Here is a 24,175-nt window from a genome sequence, read left to right on the forward strand (position 1 = left end):
AGAGAGAGAGAGAGAGAGAGAGAGAGAGAGAGAGAGAGAGAGAGTGTTTGTACGTTTATGCATGTGTGTGAGCTTTTCCCCTCTGGGCGTATGCAGAAACGGTCTTTATGCAAAGCCATTACTGGGAAACACATCAGGAGGATGAAAATAAATTATACTGTTCCACCAAATGACAAACTGCCACTATAAAGAAGATCTGTACCGGGAAGGTAATTCGAGGGTCCTGTTTGTTCCCCCTTCCTTAAAACGGTAAAATGTTTGTTTACTGTTGTCAATTCCCTTTGATCCCTATCTATTTTTGCTCATAATGGAACGCCTGCTAATCTTTTAAGACGGTTTAACACGATTTATTTAATCAATGTCAAAGCTAAGACAAATTACTAATCTGTTCAACATATCAGACATACAAGCTTATTTGAATCAGCATGTATGAATAGAATACGGAATATTCAGTAATTGCTAAACAAGCTTTTGGGTGATCGATAAAATTTGCACTTTGGTCTATCAAATGTGATATATCTGTATGATTCTTCACACCTAGCACTTGTATAACGCGTCCAGGTTTTTGCAGTGAATGCAGTAAGCCGCAGGTGATGGATTTACATCAAGCAGTGGCCAGCTGCAAGCGTGTGGATAAACAGACTCCAACGCTATTTTCCCTGAGATCTACCAGGGTGCCGTACTGTCCTGAAGCTCAGCAGTACCAGGCTCAGTCATCCTGTCTGCAAATCTTCCTGCCTCCTGACATCTCACACCCTCCAGTGATCAAAGAGATGACAACAATAAAGAGCGATTCGACACTTTCCATGCACCATTCGGTGTTCAAGTGTCAAGTTTATTGAACAAAAGTCTGGACACACGACTGAATTTATGTTTCTCATGATCTTAAAACCTTTGATCTAAAGATCTAAAGGTCCAAATGCTTGAAATTACTTTTGAACAGTAGTGTATTTACAGTTTATATTTGTCTGCAAAATTATTATTTTTTTCAAGAAAGGGATTAGTTCACCCCAAAATGAAAATTCTGTCATTAATTACTCATGTCATTCCAAGACCTTTGCTCATCTTCGGAACACAAGATATTTTTGATGAAATCCTAGAATTTTTTTTTTAATCTCCGATATAAAGCAACAAAATTACCACATTCAAGGTCCAGAAAAGTAGTAAAGACAACATTAAAAAAGTCCATATGACCACAGTTGTTCAACCTTAATGTTATGAAGTGACAAGAATACTTAAAATAACGACTTTATTCAACAATTTCTTCTCGACCCTGTCAGTTTTCTACACAGTTGATGCAGTGCAGCGCTTCAGAGTTTACGTCTGAAAAAAATCTCTTGGATTTCATCAAAAATATCTTAATTTTTGTTCTGAAGATGAACAAAGGTCTTAAGAGTTGGGAATGACATGAGGGTGAGTAATTAATGACAGAAATTTCATTTTTGGGTGAACTAACCCTTTAATAATTTAATCAGTGTATAATATTACATATATTATAATATTACAAAAATTTTCTATTTCAAATAATTGCTGTTCTTTTGAACTTTCTATTCAACAACAACAAAAAAAAAGTATTATGGTTTCCAAAAAAATATTAAGCCACACAACTGTTTTTAACATTGATAATACGAAATGTTTCATGAGCACCAATGACCAATGATTTCTGAAGGATCATGTGATGATGAAAATTCAGCTTTAAAATTACATTTTAAAATATATTAAAACTTTTTTTTTTTTAAATTTGTAATAATATTTTATAAATATGATTTAATATTTATAAATTGTAATATAATAATTTTACAATATTACTGTTTTTACTGTATTTTTTATCAAATAAGTGCAGCCATGGAGAGCATAAATTCAAAAATATCTAAAAATTCTTACTGAAATGCTGATCTAAAGAAGGTGTGAAAACTAAAAGGCAAGTGACTTTCCTCACTACACGATAATCTGACAGGAAGTCAAGCCTAGCAATCCACTGAGCTCCCTCTCTATTCCCAGTGACCATCTGGACAGTGGACAAACAATGTGGCAAGAGCTGTGAATGACCAGCCACATTAGTCATAGGCTTTTACCTCGACCCCTTACGTCCCTAATCTTTACACTTTTGGTCTTTTACTGTGGCCAAATGACCGGAGCCCCTTTTCTCACTGGCCGCTGACACGGTCTTTCCCACTGGACAAAAGGCTTTTAGCTGCTGCACCCCCACCACCCTTCACTGTTGCCCCCCAACCCACCGCTGCCCCTATCTCCGACCCAACTGACAGGAACAGGAGTTTGTTTTGTTTTCTGAGACGACAGGAATGAGAATGGAACTCTAAAGCCGTGCGGCTACAAAAACATTACGGGGGGGGCGGTGGGCCATGATCCGCTTGTGAAAAAAGAGGGGGGAAAAAAAATGAAGCAGCGCCAATGCTAATCATATTTAAATGCATTTGGAGAAGCATGGCCAAATAACATATATAGATAAAGGTATTAAGAATAATAGGACTGGCATGCCTCTTTCCAGCTTAATGTAGGCTTTTGTGTAGCTCTTAGAGGAAATGAGGAACGATGAACAAGCCCGGTGCCCAGCAAAATCACCTTCCCGATGGCGCGCACAAGTTCGCTTTGTTGGACTCCTTTACTGGGTTGCGTGGTTTAAATTCAGCATTAAGAATGAATGCTTAGCCAAGCGATCGTGAAGGCTCTCTCTGTCATAGGCAGACTCAAATGAGAAAATGGAAGGCAATCAACATGCTCCATAAATTGGAGGCCAGTGGCGTTATAGTGCAACAGTGTCTTCTCCAACTCTCGGGCACCGTAAACAAAACAACAGAATGAAATGGGAAACGATGTTGTGACTAAACGTCTCAAGATCGCTCGGGAAAACAAGCGTATCAAGGTCATGTGGCGCTCGCCGAGAGCACGAGCATTTCAGTTATCGGAGGAACTCGCCTACTGTACCATACTTTTTATCTGTTCACAAAAATATGTACTGACAGTTTAATTGAAGCAGGTGCTAAAGCCTTTATTCCCAACATGCTTTTGTTTATCTTTTAGCAAGTCACTGCAAATGAGAATGAATAAAGAGACGGCAAGGGAAATCAGTGCAGGTAAAAGGGAAATTTGAAGACGCTTTCCAAAAACAGCTGACAGAAGGTGCCCGTCTCAATTAGGACCAGGTTATTTTCCTAATGATCACTGGAACTTGTCTTTTCAGAACAGCCTGACCCTGACCTTGAGGACAAACAGTAAACCGCAAAGTCTTTGTGAAGAAAGAAAAGACTTTATTTATAGATCAGCTGAGTGTCGATCAAGCGGCATCAGTGCTCAGGGAGGAAAGAAAAAAGAGGGGCCAGGGGGAAACGCTTTTGAAGCAACTAATATAGAGGTCTGCCTCGATCACTTCAACCCTCTTTTTAATTCCATTAGAAAGCCAATTGATTTGGCTTTGCGGCCAAAGAGCGTGGCAGATGTGCGCTTTATACTCCCAGGTAAAAATCCTTGGTGAAATCGGAGGGTTTAAAAAAAAAAAAGCAATAAACGAAAAGATGTTTTCATTTTGAGAGCGCATTAGAGGATGCATTAGACAACTGGAGATACTTAAAGGGTCCGTGGGAAAAGAATCAGGGGCTTGGCGCTTCAAACGGCAAAAAAGAAAAAAGAAAAAAGAAACATTATCAGTTCGTAAAACTCAAGCCCACCAAATGTTCAAAAAGGCCCCGTCGCCCCATGATGATTTCGTGGCGTGTTTAATTTAGATAGAATCTAATTAATTTACATTTGATACTGGAGGAGATGCTTTCATCAGCCTGTCATTTATCCTGTGTGTTAACACCTGTTAATTCACTATCTCCCCAGTAATGAGCTTTTAAAAAGGAAAGAAGGCTTTGCATGCCCAAACACATTCGCAAAACACACACAAACAACATCTTGCACAGATGTGAGGAACTAGTCTGACAGATAGATTCGCCAACCACGGGTCACTCCCAATGAGATCCTGGCTGACCTCCAGTCCTGTCGCCTGATTATCATCAAAGCATTTGTCATGGGACAGAAGTGCAGAGTGCCCGTCAAATAAGATCTTAAGGTGATATCTTATTATTCCAACCACATACAAGCAAAACAGCAGCCCACCGCTGCAGCAAAATATGAGCTTCCTGGCATTTCCAAACAAGAAACGAAGCAGTTATATACGGTCTCTCCTTTTCAATCATGTAGAGATCGAGCTCTGTGTTTTTCTTTTACATTGACTTCTTATATTCGAGGGATATGCTTTGGAATCATATTAACAGCCCGGCAGGTACTAGAACGGTGATATTTTCAAAGAGCCCATGGTCACAAATGTCATTCTGTGAATTCACAATGCGCTGCATCCATGTGCCGCTGCCGACCTGAGAATGAATCCGTGAGGAGAGAGAGACAAGAGATCCAGAGAAACACAACAAGAGTGACAAAATCAAATAAAATCGATGGTGCCGCACAACATATCTAGTGCGCACCCTGTATCTGTCATATTTCAAGGTTGGACACTTGGTTTCGATTTTGTTTGCTTTATTTGAAGCCGCATGGGGAACAATATCAATGGATGCGGTTCATAACCAAACGTAGGATTAACATGGTGGTTTAAAAAAGTATCCGAATAACTATGTAGTCTTTATACTAACATACTGTATTGAAATACAGAAGTAACTTTTAGCTGGTCTCTGTCTTTTGTACATATTCAGTGTACAAAATTATGAAAGTCTGTGGATTAGATCTAAGGGAAAAAGTGAGTGAACGATAAAGGAGGAAATAAGAAGGCTTGAGTATGATAGGTGCACTACCTGTGAGATGTCCAGCAGGGGGGGCTCTACCTGCCCCTGATAAGCAGCAGCCACACAAGCTTCGAGTTAAGACACAGACAGACCTCAGATGACCTCTCAGCGTATGGATAACATAGGAGCATGTGTTATTCTACACATGAAAACTGCTTGGTAAACGGCACATTTTTCACTCGTTTCACATGAATTGACCTTTTATTTTCATTCGGATGCTGGAACATGGCTTACTTTGTGGAAAATGAAAAGAAAAAGAAAATGCTATTATTGGTTTAATATGAACAGGATGTACTTTATATAAAGCATAACACAGAGAGTACATTAAATAAATACATATCCGCTAGACTACAGACATTTTTTACTCTCAATGTTTGTACCCAAGTGCCTTCCCTTCGCCTGCCACAAATCAGGCATGCTTTGGGAGTCTCTGGCCTCTCTCAGGGCCATATATCTCATAGACCTTGAGCCCTGCAAATTACAGCAAACACAGGATAAGACTCTTGTATCTAAAACCAGACTGGCCTGTTCTTCTGAAGGGTTAGTCGGAGTCCATTATGTCCTTTGGGAGACCTACATACACGTCGCACACACCTCTAAACATCTCAGAGGGAGCGTCGCCTCCTGCGAGAGAGGCTAGAAACGTCATCTGTATGAGGAGTGCGTGCCGCAATCTGTTTGTTACGACAGAGAGACATCTCAAACAAGACCTTGAGCCCAGGGTGTGACTTCTGAGGGTCTCAGGTGAATGTTTATCAGTGCTAAAATCCCTAACTGAGCTTACTGGGTGAGAAGATGCTGCATTCCTGAGGAGAGAGAGCGAGAGGACTTTCTTTTTTCCCTCCAAACGAGGGCACTGGCCTTTCACCTCACCTAGAGACCTTCCCTGGGGTTAAAGTGTAATCCAGGGCGTATGACCACAAAGACCTGAGCTTAAAAGCCAAGGACTGGCATATTTTCTAAATTACACTGTCCTCTTGAACTCTGACTGACCACATATCCTTTGATATGGCAGGGTGCACAATGGCAGCGTTCTCACTCTCCGTTGCTCAAGATTTAGAGTTGGGTGTAATGCAACCTAGATTTAGGATAATAGAAATTGATTGCAAAAATCTGACAAAAGGTCTCCTTAAACTGTGTGAAATCTGTCACTGATGAGGAATTAGTTAAACCAGATCAAAATACATTCAAAAATCATTTACACATTAGAGCATAATTTTCTTATCTAGCTTCCTGTTACTGCCAGCTCTGTGAATGTGAGCACACATATCTGAAGGTATCTATTAAAATGCTTTTAAAGTCATTATTCCTCTTGCACAGCCAAAATTTCTTCAACTTTGTCAGTGCTTTAAAGAAAGCCGTCATGTGAATTTCTGGACCGAGTCCTTTAAAGAAAGCCACAAGTGGAAAGAGACAGAGTTGTTTAATTGACATTCCCACCCCCCATTTTCCCAGGGTAAAGAAAAGGTTTTTGTGTGTCTCACTGTACAAAAGGAAGCAGATTTGCAGATGAGATGACCCCATGACCCCTGAAGCCGTTGAAAGGTTCTCAATGGCATAAACCCTACATAATCAATCACATTCTGGGACTGTGGTCAGCACCGGACCGCAAAGCCAGTCCTCTGAGCCGGACTGTAAACAGACACCCACTCCTACAGGGTGACGGGGGGGGGGTGAAAAGACCCTAACGGCATTCCTTTATTCTTCTCTTTGCATGTATGTGTAAAAAAAGAAAAGAAAAAAACTCCCAAGTAAACAGAAACATTCAAACATCTTATTATATCAGCAGGACGCCTAAAAAATGAATGAAATGCATTTTTCTCCCCACAGATATAAAGGAAAATAAAGGACAATTCCATTCATTTTCGACACAAATGCACCAAACTGAGGGTCTCACGCCTGCATCTGAACCCAATGCTGCTCTGGGTTCTGTGTCTTAAGAACAGGAGGAAAGATTAACTTGGACTGCTGCACACCCACCCTTTATGACTGAGCAATCAATGGTTGAGTATTTTCAGTGATATCTTATCTAGCCTAGCATTTCATTTCTTCTGCTTTGTGTGACTTGTGAGTGAGTGACCAGGTGTCATCTATCAAAACAATCCTAGTCTCTGGAAACCTGCTATTAACTGATAAGGGCAAGCCTCCATGGCATAATGGCTCCCACCTGAGCTCACAACTCAACTCCGTTAGGGGATCAGGCAGTAGACGAGGACGGAAACAGGAGAAAAAGAGAAACTGAGTGTGAAAACTTGCATATAATTATTGCTTATACTTAGGTTAGTGATTTTGACAAAACCCTAAAACCTTTATTATACTGTAGGAGCGCAGGGCCTGAATTTCATTTTGGAAAATGGGGGGGGGGGGGGGGGGTTCCCCCTTAGGTCACACTCTTATGGGGGGGATTATTATATTGGGCATTTTTAGACATTCTTTAAAAGACAGCAACACAATTATTACACCTAAATGTATTTGTGTTTGTACAATGGGCTAATTTGGTTGTGCAAAAGCTTATAACACAAGGAATCTTTAAACTGAATTTACACAAAAAAGAAGTCAAGACAAGTAAACAGCCAATAATAAAATGCAAATAAAAAATTACAAGCAGTATCACAAATAAATACAGTAGAATAAATATACAAATTAAATAATCTGCTTTAATCAAATGCAAAATAATACTGGATAGTCGCAATTGTATAAATTAAATGCACATTAATCCTTAAAATTAAAGTTGCAAAAGTTATTCAGTCAAGTGCAGTGAGTGATCTTCTCTTTTTCTTTTGTTGTTTGATTAACATTAATGACACAGACAGCAGCAGAAATATTAGGCTGCTGTCACTTTAAGGGCGTTTACCGACCTGTACATTGTTTTCTTTGTTCCGAAACAGATCTTAATTTGTTACAATGTTGCATTTTCTTCTTGATTCGGTTTGCTTTCACAAGTCATTTCAAAGCATACCAAAATGTGTTTATGCAAGTCACATGTGAGTAAAACTGTCCTCTTATTGGTCAGAGTTAATTTATAATGCAGTTAGAGTGGGAATCATGGCTTCGTCAGGACAGCATTTTTGCAATGGATGGAGAAGAGCATTTACACATTTTAAGACCAACATTTTTATGAGGATACCTGCCAAGATGGGGAATTTGAGATAATTTTCGGTGTAATTTTATTTTTAAGCGCAATAGGCCACAAAAAAGAACTGTTTGAGAGGAGGCTTCCTTTTTGCGTGCGCACAGAAAATCGTCTCAGAGACCGCGCGGATACCGAATGGATTAAAATTGCTTGCATGTTTAAATTGGCAACAGTTATTTACACATTAAACATGCAATGATAAACTTCAGTGATGATGCAACACAGGCCAAATTTCATATCGCAGCGTGCAGCTCGCTTGTAGTGCAGACGAGGTATGGTGATATGACACTATTTGAGCATTTGAGAGAGAGAGAGAGAGAGAGAGAGAGAGAGAGAGAGAGAGAGAGAGAGAGAGAGAGAGAGAGAGAGAGAGAGAGAGAGAGAGAGAGAGAGAGAGAGAGAGAGAGAGAGAGAGAGAGAGAAAAGAGAAGACAAGGCACAGCTGAATCACTCACAGGTGTTTGTGAAATTATGTCTCAGAAAGTTTTCAAATTACTGATCAGATAATCTGTGTGGATGAAATTACTCATTCAACCTTTTCCCTCCGGACCACGAGACATAACTGTAACACACTTTACTGTTTCTATTTAAAGTGAGCAGCGACCACACCACAAGTGCTCAGGATCGTTTATGGTAAACCTGATGATTTTCCTTCTATAGTAAAATTATGCCCAACACCAGAAATCCCGCACCGAAATTTAGGCCCTGGGTGCGTGAACTTGATCATGTGTGGTATGGACATGAGTGATACCTTAAGTTTGGCTGTTATTTTATAAGCAATCATACTAATTAATTTCATGTGGCTACCAATTTAACATGCAAAATAAATAAATAATTTAGAAAATAATTTTAAATACTTCTGAATAAAAGAAAAAGACCATATCCAAGAACCAAAATATCAGTGTCTTTTGTGTGGGCTCTGACTCAGGCAACAGTTCACCTAGCAACCACCCAGAACACCTTAGAAACCACCAAGCATAATCGCACTAAAAAAATCCTATTTTTTTCTGGCTGATAGAGATGAAGTTAAAATGTTGAAAACTACAAACCAATCAAAAAAAAAAAAAAAAAAAAAAAGAATTATATGCCTCTTCATACAAATTTTTCATTTTTTTTCATACAAAAAATGTAAAGAAAAAAACATTTTATAATTTTTTTTTTAAAACTTATGTATTATATGATATTCTACTTAATTATATAATATACAATATACAACATATAAAAATACATTGCTAAAAATAAATAATTGCAGTGGAGCCAGTGAAAATGTGTGCAAATTCTGGCAGCAGAAAATAAACTTTGCTGTTGAGCATTTGCATGTCAATATTATGTGAATGTTTTTATGCAATTCAAAATCTAAAATAAATACCATGATGTAGAAGAATGGAGCTTTTAATCTATAGAAAACTCTCTATAAATAAAATTGTCATAACAGCAGAGATGTGAAGGTTATTACTCCAGCCAAGAATATGAAGGTATTTGTACATGGAGGCATTTGTGGCCCAGAAATGAAGACGAAGAGCAAACACTGTTATGGAATCATTCACTCGCTGCTCCATCAATTGCAACAGGCACAGGTAGCATACAGCTCACTGGTTAAATTGGCCAGTGTGAAGACCGTGTCACTAGGCAACAAGACCTGATCGCTCCTTTGTTTGGGGTGAAAGGTTGGAAGTGTTCACACTAATCTCAGAGTTCACAATTAAGTAACAGAAGAGTGTCTTCCACCTCCATTCACTCCCTCTCTCCTTTCAGAGGAACAAACACCACCAAATCCCCCATTGCTAATGGAAAAGTATTTGCACTGTAAATTAAAGGGTACACTTTTTTATGCTTTGTACAGATCACTTTTGGGATGTCTGCAAACAGCTCAAATCTAATTACAGGGTTGGGGGGTGGGAGGGGGGTTGGATTTACTCGAAAAGCTGAAGGAACAAAAGAAGACTGGCCCATTGTGGAGTAGCTCTGTTGCGTCTCCAGTGAATCCTTGTCTATTCAGGCCACTCGTGGGATGGGGGTTAATCCATTACAGGGATACTTAAAGGTGGGACACTTAATCACAAAGGGTCTGTGTGTGTGTACTTTTTTTTTTTTATCATAGCTGAAGATTCCTGTACATCACTTTGTTTTCCAACCACCCTTTCATATCCTACCTCCCCCTCAGCATTTAATTACCTATGGTTATTAGCACCGAGATACAATGCATTCAGAACCGAGGCGGGTAATGCTTGTTCAACACAGGATGAGTCTTATTGTAGTGGCCAGGGGCGTCCCATCTCAGGCGAGTTTGGCGGACAAGATCGGGAGATTCCTGCTGGCTTCTTTTACAGCACGTGAATCACTGGGCCTACAGGAGTCCGTAATCTCCCCACAAAACTTTTATTTTCCTTTGGACATGTGCTGCTGTCTCTCCTCACAATGTGTATCAAAGCCTCTCTCTCGTCGAGATTCTTCACCAAAGCCATGCCAGACGGATTTAGACATCACTATTTTCTGTCAAATCTCCACCGAGAAACAATGAACGCTGTGGCCGTCACGCAGAGATGCTACAAATCCCCGTTTCCCCCCACTGTACCCTACTAAGCTGGAACGGTGACCCTCAGAGCAGCCCGTCGACTGCGGTGGGTCCTCGCAGAAGGGCCACCGTCCTACGTTCCCAAGTGGATCGCTCATGCCGACTCCACACAGAGTCAGTTGATAAAAGTGGAGCTCATTGTGAGAATTTATACTTCGCCTAATGGCTAAACATTCTTGCCAACAGATGATTACTTCTGGGTGTTGGCTGCACGTCTGCACATGGTATCTATCAGCCAACTGAGCATCTCACCCACTGGAAAACTCATTTAGATCCTATCTAGGGAAAAAATTAGTTGTGAAAAAAGAGAGGCCAGGCCGGTCTGCGCTTGATTTAATTTGGTCACTGATACAGAGTCCAAGCACTTGTGCCCTCTGTATTTTGAGAGAGGAGGGGAAAAAAATAAAAAAAATAAAAAGCTTGTGTTCAATAGATCTGGCGTAAGGACACACGCACACACACCACTTCAAAGGATTTAAGCGTCAAACAGGGTCTAAGCCGATGCCTCTGCTGGACCGGCAAAATCCCACATATAACACATTCAGATAATCATTTTCAGTCTTTTCGTTTGAATCGTACAGCGCCCTGAATAGAGCTTGAAAAGCTAAATTGACATAGTCAAATTATTTTGCGTCACCTGTTATTCACCCTGTGACCTAAAAACAGAAAGGGCAGTGCCTCACACAGAACAACAGATTTGTGAAAACAGTTATTAGGATATCTTCATGGGAATCTGATACTCATGAGGAAATCACGATTACAACATAAGTACAATTACAGTGCATTTTTGTACTAACGCAACAAAAATTAAGAATAAAGAAGGTGCTTTGTGTGTCAAATCATTCTCATGCTGTCACTAAAAAAAGATGGGAAATTAAGTTTGTTCGCACACCATTCAGGCATGACTCGAATGCAAATAATAGCAAGTGTACGGCCAACCTGCAATGAGGATAATGAAGGCCTACAGTAACCAAGCTGGGTGCAGGCGGTCAGTGGGGCTCGGACAGATGGGTCCTCCGCTTGAGAGTGGGACAGCTTGCTCAGTAATGGATGTAGAATGAGATATGGGGATAGAGTCTGGCACAGCTAATAGTCATTTAATCAGCTGCAGCTGACCGGCACATGGACACCATTTCTGATGCCATGCTGTCTCAGAGCGGTCCAAACCCATCAGCCTTCACCTACAAACACTGCCACAGCACAGGCTAAGGGCTCACTTTCCTGTACAAAAAAAATAAAAATATCGCATTTGGATCACAGCAATGCTCTTGAGAGTATTTCTTGTAAGCGTCCCGTCCTGAATGTGACTTTCAGAGGCATTATGCACTCATTTGTCTAAGGTGTATATATACACACATATATACAGTATTGTGCAAAAGTCTTAGGCCACCACCAGCTTTGTTGTTTTATAAATGTATTAAATGGTTAGTTCACCCAAAAATGAAAATTATGTCATTTATTACTCACCCTCATGTCGTTCTACACCCGTAAGACCTTCGTTCATCTTCGGAACAAATTAAGATATTTAAGAAATCCGATGGCTCAGTGAGGCCTCTATTGCCAGCAATGTCACTGAACTTCTCAAGATCCAGAAAGGTACTCAAAACATATTTAAACAGTTCATGTGAGTAGTGGTTCTACCTTAATATTATAAAGTGATGAGAATACTTTTTGTGTGGCAAAAAAACAAAATAACGACTTTTCAACAATATCTAGTGATGGCCTTAACGCTTAACGAATCATTTGTTTCGAATCAGTTGTTCGGAGCACCAAAGTCACGTGATTTCTGCAGTTTGATAAGCAATCCGAATCACTTGTGTTTTTTTGCCGCACAAAAAGTATTCTAGTCTCTTTAATATTAATAATATTAAAGTTAGAACCACCGTACTCACATTAGGGATGGGCGATACTACTTATTTTGTTTTCGATACGATACCGATACTTTCAAGGCCAATATCGCCGATATCGATACCGATAATATGAACTCAAAGATTGTAACATTTATTCATTTATTGAATTACTAAGAGTAAAATGGGTTATGATACCCACTTAACATTATATTGAAGATTATACTTAACACCTAACATTATATTAGATTATATTTTTGTTTACACATGGTTAAAATGTTTACTTGGTTTGGAAAATCTACAAATAAGCCTACTATATGCCTAGCTGAACTATGGTCACTGTAGTAATGGTTCATTTTCATAAGGGACTGCCATTGACGGGATGTTGCACCCATTAAATGAAACATTTGTATTCTGACAGAACATCAATATGAACTTTTAACGTTCATTTTAAATAAATGTAGGCTAATTGCACAAACTATGTAGGCTAAACTCTGTTAAGCATTGTTCTGGGCTGTGTTTCCCAAAAGCATCAATGGTTTCTTACGATACTAAACGCAGCCCTACAGCTGTTTGAATGTAGTGTCGGCAGTGAGCGAACGCTCTGTGATCGATTGGTTCTGACTTGCAGCATTTGCGTGTTCAGATGAGCAGGAAAATACTTTTACTACAAATTATTTACAATCATACATAGGTTATTTGTCCAATCCAATGCATATTTTATGCTTTAAATTTATTGTTAAATAAACAAAATCACTGGTTAACAAAAAAACACCCCTTAGTATCGATATTTTAATTTGAGTATCGATACTTTTAATACTCTACGTCAGTATCGATATATCGATACTTCATATCGATCTGCCCATCCCTAACTCACATGAACTGTTTTAAATATGTTTTGAGTACCTTTCTGGATCCTGAGAGGTTCGGTGGCATTGCTGGCAACAGAGGCCTCACTGAGCCATTGGATTTCATCAAAAATATCTTAATTTGTGTTCTGAAGATGAACAAAGGTCTTACGGGTATGGAACGACATGAGGCTGAGTCATTAATGACAGAATTTTCATTTTTGGGTGAACTAACCCTTTAACGACCATCCATATTTATTTTTCTGTCTCTTTGAGATACAAACAGAAAATACAGGAAATATGTACAAAGTAAAAACAAACAAGAACAAAATGGCTTCTTAAAACAAAAATCAGTATTTAGTGTGATCTCCTGGACTTCTTCCAGTTTCTAAAAGAAGAAACTCTGACAAACTTCTCATCAGATTTTGAAAGTTTTCTTGGCCTTCTAGTCCTTTTTGATCCCACTAAGAGAGCCAGTTCCTGCTATGTGTAAGGGGAAGTCACTAAATACTTGCCACTTTAGCCTATAGAACCCATTTTCCCCCCGTTTTTTTTTTTAAATACTGCATACAAATTTCTTGTATTTTCTGGTTATATTCTAATAAAGAGACTGAGAAATAATTATACATGGTCATTATACCATTGCTAAAACAACATCTAATGGTGGCCTAACACTTTTGCACAGTAATGTATATAAAAATAGTTTTAGAGTCTGTTTACACCTGGTCACTTCATGCATTTTTATTGATAAAACGGTTCATTTACACTTGGCCACATAAATGAGTCTCCACAAAATGAATATAAAATCTGATCTTCAATTCCCATGCTATATGCAAATTTAACAGAGTTTACGTCAACAAAAGCAACAGCACTTTCTTCATAATCAGCTAATTTCGAAATCAAAGACCGCAATAGGAGAGAGCGCCGCATCAGCACTGGTAAGATCATTTAGTCTCACTACTGTTCATGAAGATTATTGTGTTTTAACTGTTAACGACTGACTTTCAGTTTCATTTGTGGTAGTTTGCACGTCGGCTAGCTGAAGAGATACTCATCTGCAATGACGCGTGTGTCATTGTAATGCGGTCATATCAGGGTATAACTTAACAGCCTATAACACGCTCTCAACACTTTAATTTATTAACATTTTGGGAGGAGTAAAATTTACATATGTGGTTTCAACAACTAGATTAAGTATAAGAAAGTATAAGAAAGAAAACCAGCAGCACTTGTGGCACGGAGGGGTCAAAAATAAAAAACTGTGAGGCTGGAGCTACGTATCAACTTTATTTTGCCAAAGTGTTTCGGCACACAGGCCTTCGTCAGGGCTAAACGGTTTCAGGTGTGTATAGGTTCCTTTAAATACAAACAGAAACAGAATTCAAACTTGCAATGAACCAATGAAAAAATTGCATAAAATAACATCCACCAATCACAAAGCTTATAATAAATAATCATGTATCAACCAACGATCATCAAGGAAAAAAAAAAAAAGACCAGATTAAGAAAAGACTCAAAAGGCGGATGTCCCCTCATGGTCACTTCTGGAGCACTACAGCAAACAAAACTGCCTTTGTGGAAATTGAACAGGATGCCCAAACCAGCCCATATTCATATGAATTGGCTTGTGCAACTTTAATGCACACTGACAGGTTAATTACGTCACAATTAACTAAATGCCTAACAGCCGTTACTAGTAGCGGTGTGATTGAGTTAATAGAGGGGTATGGCATGACCTGTGTTTACCAGTGGCACCGACCCCATTTGCGAGAGTGACAAGCTTGTGGAGGGGTTGAGAAGTGGAAGCCTTTGGGCACATTATTCAGGGATATTTTCAGATGTGGGAGAGAAAGTGTTGGGGGGGGGGGGGCGAGGGAACCCAAAAAAAGCTCTCTTTTCTCTTTCTCACTGTGCCAAAACACAGCCGTGTTGCTCTATTCCTTTCTCTCACTCTGTCAAAACTATTTCTGGCTTCAGAGAAGAAAGTGTTTACTCTGTGGCCTGGTTCACTGGAGTCACGCCGTGTTCCCACCGAGCAAATCCGCCGTTCTCTCTCCAAAATGGTTTGCATATTTTCCCTGTAACACAAGACTTAAAAAGGATGAGAGGAAATCAAGAGGGAAGGGGGAGCCGTTGCTATTATATATGGATTCACATGCAGTCAGCTGCTCGGACAGTTTAAAGGCGGCTGTGTGACAACTACGCCACCGTCTATAACAGCTTCTGTGAATGGCAAACTAATAATGGATGTGATGTTTTGAGGTGGATCACTGAGCTGGGGAGTCCTGGAAGCCAAACTGACTCATCAATAAAGATGTGATTGAGGAGACCCAGGAGCTTCATGGTCATTTTCCTCATAATAGTTTTGTCAAAACACAATTCTGAGTTTCACAGCTTCTGCAGAAATGCTGGAACTTCCCCCCTCATCTCAAATCTTCCATCCAAACTGTCACGGCAAATAAAGCACCACTGTGTGTGGTAAAGCACATCTCTCGGCTAGACATCATATCAGTGCTTCAGATTGAAAAGGGACATGCCGCTTCACACTCAGTAAAAGTCAATACCCCTTATTTAAAATGCACAAAAACACACAAAGGCCCCTTCGGCAGGATTCATGAGTGAATTTTTCATTGCAGTCCCTTGAGATAAGTGATCGTGGAGTTGAAGTCTCTTCAAATTGGGCTGCCCTTTAAAGTAGGTCAGAACTGAGACTCCAGTAGCACTGGGGTTGTGCGTCAACAACAGCACATGATGTTGTTTTTCTCTCCGAGTCTTGGCACCAAACACGACCGGCCATTTATGTGCCTTAACCAACCTCTCCAACTGTCTAAAAGCCCCTGACGTCACAGGCAGCAAACACCTCACCAAAGAATGCCATCAACACAGATCCAAGTCATTCGAGGAGCCATACTGTAAAGTTCAGGAATATAATGAGCCATTTTGATACTTTCAGTTAACTCAAATGCTATCTTATCTATGTTCTTTGCTGCACAGAGAATGATTAAATGTTAAATAAATAGAACATGTCAATAATTAGGCGAAACAAACTCAATTTATCAGTCTGAAAACCTACAGGCTGTATACAAGGGCCCCTTTTTCTTCCAATCAACATATCACAGCAGCTGATTTCTCTGACATCAACAGAAATGAGACGAGCCTACAAAGGGATCCATTGAAGCGGCGGTGTTAGTCTGGAATGAGGCAGGAATCGTGCCGACCATCTAAAACTCAAACAAGTTAACAAAAGGTCTTTCAACTAAGATTTTAACTAGATTTTAGATACTTTAGTACTCAAGTTAAACATTTGAATCTACTTGCCAACAATGGCCTTTACACACGCATACATTATATGTATTTGTGTGAAAAGTCTCCAAGCCTGCATTTATTTAATCAAAAATAGGGAAAAAACGGTAATATTGTGAAATAACATTACATTATAACCATTTTGCATTATAATAATGTAATTTGTTCTAGTGGTGGCTAAGCTGAAATTTTTTTTTTACGGAAATCGTGATACATTTTCTCAGGATTCTTTGATGAATATTTTGATGAAGTTCAAAAGAACAGCTTTTATTTGAAATAGAACTCTTTTGTAACTTTATAAATATCATTACCAATTATCAATTTGATGCACCCTTGCTAAATAAAAGTATTGGTTAAAACAAAAAAAAATGCTGACCCTAAACTTTTGAACGGTAGAGCTTTTATACACTCATACATACTGTACATACACATACTACTCATACTGTATGTATGTGAAGTGTCTGAGCCGCTTTAGAGAGAAGTAGAAAATAATCTGACATCCACACACTGTATGCAGGTGGGGGAGGAAAAAAAAAAAAAAAAAAACTTTCTCTCTTTAATAGGCAAAATTAAACAGATTCAATATTCCATCGTGACTAATTTTGTTGCCGTTTTGTTATTGCCGTGTTATTCAATCATTGCGGCATCTGATTTTCCATGAATGGCTATTGTTTCATCATTCAACCATGCAGGTTGACTTAATCGGCAGTTCTCCTGATAGCATTACAGGAAATGACCGCTGCACTTCAGCCTTTTGCCAGACAAGCTGCCAACTTGAAAACCGAGACCTGGATGTTTACAACGACAAGAAAACTTTGCCCATCGTAAACACCACCACCATGCCAACAGCCGTTAACTATTTATAAAGAGGGCGCAACTGCGAGTTACACATCCACTAGGGCTGGTGTGGGGACAGAGATGCAGTTTTTGGCCTGTTAAGTAACACTTAGCATAACATAAGCACAAGTGGACGGCAGGGCAAAATCAGACTTGGCTTCGCATCAAGGTTTTAGATGTGGGGTTTGTCACTTTGGTCTGGCTAAGAGTGGGAGATAACAAGGTGAAACAAACATTTCCTCTTGTGGCCCTTACGTCACCCTCAGATTATAGCAAGATGTAGCAAGATGTCTGTGGGTCATGGGTAGTTTTCAGGAAAAAAAAAAAAAAAAAAAAAATCATGAAGCCGCAGACATAAAATCCCCTAATAACCCACTTCAAGTCTATCTAGGCTGTGAAAATGAAGCATATGGGTGAGCATATTGAGGGACTGTGGAAAAAAAAGCCAGCGTATCAAACTAGCCATGCGTTATAGCACATTTAAAATATAAGCCTGGTAGCCACAGGGGAGGCTGGCCTCACTGCTGTTCAGGTCCCTGGCAGGAAGACAAGTTTCACTGCCCATTTTTTTTACTCCAGACTCCAAATCTATATTTAGCCAGGCTTTTCCACTGGTATGCCTTTCTCTGATCGTTAGCCCTGTTTAACCCCTATTTACAATGGGCCCCATATTGGTCAAGGCTCTCGGGAGGCCCGGTCAGTGAGGGCACGGCATGCCTTTTACACATGTCTGTCAAATAACACAAAGTACACCAACCAGCTCTGAGACCAGGACAGAGTTGGGATCGGTATATTCACAATAGATTCACAATGATTCTGCAAGAATGTGAATATTGCCAATAACTGCCTGAGAGTTCACCCAAAAATGAAAATTCTGTCATTATTTACTCCCCCTCAAGTTGTTCCAAACCTGTATGAATTTCTTTTCTATGCTGAACACAAAAGAAGATATTATGAAGAATGTCAGTAACCAAACAGTTGATGGACCTCATTGACTTCCATAGTATTTTTTTTCCAAACCATACAGGGGGAGTAAATGATGACAATCACTCTCCATTTACGTTTCCTCTTTAGACTAATCTCACAATTATGAGAACAGTAAGACAAGTTTTAATAATACTTCAGTAGAAAAAAAGCTAGTAATTAGTGTTAATCTTGTCAATGTAATTTCTGATGAAAATGGTCAACAAAAAATATTTTGATTCAATCAACGATAAAGACAAAGAAAAACTAAATTATATCAATTAAAACATAATACGTTAAAATATGAAGAAACAAAAGCGATATTAACAATGCACGAACAATGTTTTTTGAATAAGAAAAAATTTGATGAACAAAAAAAAATTAAATGAAAAATGAAAAATTACAATTTAGGTGGATATTTTAGTTATTACATTAAACATTTGAACTGTTTGTTGAGCAGGTAGTTTCTGTGATTGGGGTTAGAAAATAAATAAAATTATCAAGATATACAATGCCATTCAAAAGTTTAGGGTAGGATAGAATTTTTTTTTTTTTTTTTTTTGAGGTCCCTTATGCTCACCAAGGCTACATTTATTTGATTTTATTTGATTTATTTGAGTAAGTACTGTAAATTTGTAAAATATTATCACAATTTAAAATAACCGTTTTATTCATTAATATTTTTTAAAAAGTAATTTATTTCTGTGACGGTAAAGCTACATTTTCAGCATTACTCCAGTCTTTAGTTGAAATACGCTGATTTGGTGTGCAAGAAACATTTCTATTTATCATTGGTGAAAACATTTGTGTTGATTAGAATTTTTGTGGAGAATGATAGATTTTTATTTTTTAATTTTTTTTTCAGGATTCTTTGATGAACAGGAAGTTCCAAAGAATTCATTTGAGATACTATAGAAATCTTTTGTAACATCTTTACTGTCACTTTTGATAAATTTAATACATCGTTGCTAAATATAAAAGGAGTTTGGTGTCTACCTGACCCTAAATTTTGAATGGTAGTGTATACACCTAACATCAGCAAACAACAGAAAAAAATAAATGGCAATACATATCATTGATAAATATCATTTTCAGCAGTCATTACTCCAGTCTTTAGTCTTTACTTTATATTGCCAGCTCTAGGTATGGAACACGTTGAGTTCGTTCATATAGAGAGATTGTTTGTGGAAGTCAAATACTGAAGCCACAATGAACTATAGGCTGATTTGAAGCCCTCACACATTTTCCACACATCGACCCAATTGCAAACCCTAAACTGAGTTTATAAATGACTATCACAACGGTGATTAAGTGGGATTTTGGCAGCCATCAGATCTTCGTTCAAGTATGTCCACTTACGTATGAAGGCTTAATTCAACATGCCGAACTACTGACTGTACATTTTAAGTATGTCAATCTCAAATACCTAGTTCCTGAAGGTGGTTCAAGGCCTCATGGGTGTGATGAATCATAAATGTAATGCAGCGATGGTGCTTTCTATACCCAAAGTGAACTAAGCGAGCCAGACTGTTATGCTGTGGAGTGCTAGACACGTTTGTGCAAGAACATTCTCCCAAGGGCAGATAGCAAGGGCTGTCTGGAAAGTGAGGAGTCATAGCATGGCAGTGTACTGAGAGCCACATGCATCAGCACAGCTCGTGTCCAGCAACCCAGCAGAGGTCATCATATCAGGGTCAGGTGCACCAGCGCATACCCCACTCAGGTTGCCACCAAGAATGTAAGCAGAGGCGGAAACCGGAGAGGTCTTTCTTCCATGCCACAACATTGTTTTGAGGGCACCTAGTAAACAAACAGATTTAACCAAGCCTGACCACGACTGCCCTGTTTCCCATAACCAATAATTTGTCTGCATAGAATGACAAGCAGGTATGTATGTGCGTAATTGTTGTGGTCGGTTGCCAGCTTTACCCCATAGCTGGTGGCTTGTCTTTCACCTCCTCCAGTAAACGTTTATCTGTCACCGCGTGTCCCAAGAAGTTGTTGGACAAACACATGATCGAGACTCGAAGCTTTATCCATTTATAAATAACCAAGGTGGCTGATTGTTTACCATGTTCTGCAAGTAAACACACAGAGCTAACTTTTCGTCCTAGAACGCAAATGGTTTACAATCTGACATTTGGTATTACATTGCTTATAGTTAAAAAGATATCTTAGATTATGTGCATGCATACTTGGCTATAGTTGGGGACAAAAAAAAAAAATTCATCAAAAGAAAGCTAAATCTAAAAAAAAAAAAAAAACAACCTCTTATATTTATTTATACTATAAAGTATATATATACACACACACACACATACATACATACATACATACATACATACACACACACACTTTGAAAAGTAACATTTTAAACTATCTCAATGAACACAAATACAATTTCCAAAATGTTGACAAGTTTTATATAACATCTGTTTAACTTATAACATGAAAGTAAGGTTAATAATATAACTTAGATAAAATTTTCAGTTTTACTCAAATTAGGGTGATGCAAAAATGAGTACACCCCACTGAATGTCTCAGACAAGTCTCTGGAGCTAAATTTTAGACTACAAATGTCTAATTTAACAAGAATTCAACCACATGTGAGTCTAATTATTCATTACACAGGTGTCCAGCAGACTGTTGACTATGAAAGGGTGTTAAAACCCCTTTCCACTTCATGCTGTCAGCAATGGCACCACATGGAAAAGAAATGTCACAAGACCTGAGAAAGAAAATAATTTCTTTACACCAGAAAGGTGAAGATACAAGAAGATCAGCAAAGCTTATCAGTCAGAATACTGTAGCAAAAGTGGTACAAAAATTTAAAAAAGATGGAACTGCAACCATCTCACAGAGACGTCCAGGTCGTCCATGGAAGTTAACACCTTGACAGGAGCGTCTTCTGATGAGGAGGGTTGAAGAAAATCGGCATGCAAGTTCACTGCAGTTATCTAAAGAAGTAGAAAGCCAAATTGTGGTGACTATTTCCCGTGACACAATACGGCGTACACTGCAGAGGAGTCGCATGCATGGATGCCGGACACAAAAGAAGCCTCTCCTAAATCACAGGCACAAAAAAGCCCGCCTGGAGTTTGCCAGGGTCCATGCTGACAAAGATGAAGACTACTGGGACTCTATACTCTGGAGTGATGAGACCAAGATAAATGTTTTTGGAACTGATGGCTTCAAAACTGTATGGCGTCGCAAAGGTGAGGAATACAAAGAAAAATGCATGTTCCCTACAGTGAAACATGGTGGTGGCAGTGTCCTTATGTGGGGCTGCATGAGTGCTGCATTTCATTAGGGCATCATGAATTCACAGATGTACTGCTCTGTACTAAAAGAGAAGCCCTTGGTCGTTGTGCACTTTTCCAGCATGACAATGATCCTAAACACACATCTATGGCTACTGCTGGATTTCTGAAGAAGAACAGGGTGAAAGTGATTCAGTGGCTCCTGATCTGAACCCAATCGAACACCTATGGGGAATTCTGAAGAGACAAGTTGAGCATCACTGTCCATCCAGCATCCAGTCTCTAAAAGAGGTCATTCTTGAAGAATGGAAAAAGATAGATGTTGCAAAATGTCGCCAACTTGTTCATTCCATGCCTAGAAGACTTGGTGCTGTCATTAAAAATCATGGAGGCCATACAAAGTACTAGATGTAGTAGTTTTTGTTGTGGGGTGTACTCATTTTTGCATCACCCTAATTTGAGTAAAACTAAAAAATGTGTAATCTAAGTTATATTATTAACCTTACTTTCATGTTATAAGTTAAACAGATGTTACATTAAACTTTGTCTTGTCAACATTTTGGAAATTGTTTTTGTGTTAATTGAGATATTGTTTAAAATGTTACTTTTGAAAGGGGGTGTACTCATACTCACTGAGCACTGTATACATATATGCATACACATATACATATATATATACACACACACACACATATATATATATATATATATATATGCAAACACACACTTTAATTTAGAAAGAAAGAAAAGCTTTATATTTAAGTACAATAATAATTTCTCTCATTAAAAACAAATGTCTTTCAAAAGATGTGGGCCCTCAAAGACAAACTTCTACATAAAGTAGCAGACCACACATTTGAGTGTATTTGATGTGTGCGGTGTGGATTGGTGTTTGTGTTGCACCTGTGTGGATCTGCCGGTGGGCCTCTAGAGCATCTTCCTTCTGGAACTGAGCTCCACACTGGTCACAGACGATGGCTTTCTCACCAGCTACAAGACAAAAAAAAAGCTAGTTATTCAATCTACATCCTTCTGGGGGTCCTCGAGTGGTGCATGGTGTCATAGCATTTATATGAACCCCAGCAATAGTTGAAATGATTCAGTGCCTGTGAGTTAGAAATCTGCTGGATTTGCTTCAATAAAACTTGCTGGCAAAAACACAGTGTTTACAATGTGTTTTGGAGGATACATATGCCAGACGGTGATTTTGTGTGCACTGTGCAGTTTAAGCAATGCATCATAACAGGGATTTAGCATTCAAGGCACTCTTTCACTATAAATCACACAAACGCTGTCAAACAATTCTAAATAGAAAATAAAAACAAGAAGCCATGCATTTGACATCTGCATAGCAAGTTCTGATGTTGCAACAGGACACCAGGAGGAACTGCGAGACCACAGGATGTTAATATACCATCTGATCTATAAATCAGAAATAAACAGAAACACTGTAATTGATTTACATTGTATTTATCTGCTCAATCAAAAGGGAGTTTTTAAAACTGGTAACAGATCTTTCAGCTCTCGTTGATGTGTCTTACCACCTTCACAAGGCACAACAGGAAGTCATAGCTCAGATTAAAAAAAAAGCTAACTAAAGTCCATTTCGCAACCACTGTGAAGTTACAAAACATACTGTACTGTCAGGCAGTAGGAAAGAGTTTTTTTTTTTTTTTCTTGCAGATGATTCCACTCAGCAATAAACTTTCAAATGTGGCACAAACAAGTTCCTCTTAAATGGCTCAAGAAATCAAACATCATTATTACCTGTGGTCACATCATGTCACTAAATGTTGCATATAAAGAGGAACTATGACAGACAAACCTCAGAACTGGTTACTTTGGTGTATGCATCAACCATGAAATGCTTTATCTTGCCTTCTGCAATCAGTGTCGAATGCAATTGAATGTGTAGTATATGTAGCCCAAAAAGTGTAAATACCGTTACTATGGCAAACTCAAAACATTGCTGTTTGAGACAGCTTCTGGCTTGACCAGTAGTATCATTTGGGATGACCTGTTTGATTCTGAATTCAATTACAATTTCAAGTAGCATGATGCAGAATTGCAATTTGAATGTAAGGAAGTAAAATTAAAATCAACTGAAATTCAAAGAAATTCATAATTATAGACAGAACGCTAGACAGACAGCTAGACAGACAGACAGCTAGACAGAGACTTTTTTTGTGTGTTTCTATACATTTGATTCACTGTATGTTGATGATAGAAATGCTTTGGCAATACTTTGTAATAATTGTCATGCCAATAAAGCACACTTTGAATTGAATTGACAAAACGTGAGACAGACAGAACGTTAGACAGAGAAAAAAAAAAGACAGACAGACAAAACGTTAGACAGACAGAAAAAACGCTAGAGAGACAGACAGAAAAAATGCTAGAGAGACAGACAAAACACTAGACAGAATGCTAGACAGACAGACAAAACACTAGACAGACAGACAGACTTTGCCCAGTGCTGGTGTTGAGCAGGTTTGACATTTGGTCACGGAGCAGGAAGGTCCAAGAACTAAAGTAGCTTGAGATAGAGGGCCAGCGGGACATTGATCACCACCTTAAGTGGCAGAGAGGGAGAGGCCAGACTTTACAACC

General features: G+C 38.8%; 1 protein-coding gene across 4 annotated transcripts in view; it reads right to left on the reverse strand.

Moving 5' to 3' along the window:
- Window positions 1–24,175, reverse strand: part of zbtb16a (zinc finger and BTB domain containing 16a) — a 116,750-nt gene that overhangs the window by 22,066 nt on the left and 70,509 nt on the right. For all 4 annotated transcript variants that reach the window (XM_048167457.1, XM_048167460.1, XM_048167458.1 and 1 more), the window contains exon 4: window positions 22,469–22,555. In XM_048167457.1, coding sequence (XP_048023414.1) covers window positions 22,469–22,555 — 87 coding nt within the window. The remainder of the gene's footprint in view (window positions 1–22,468; window positions 22,556–24,175) is intronic.

The sequence above is a fragment of the Megalobrama amblycephala genome, linkage group LG18 (assembly GCF_018812025.1).
Source record: "Megalobrama amblycephala isolate DHTTF-2021 linkage group LG18, ASM1881202v1, whole genome shotgun sequence".
NCBI classification, from domain to species: Eukaryota; Metazoa; Chordata; class Actinopteri; order Cypriniformes; family Xenocyprididae; genus Megalobrama; species Megalobrama amblycephala.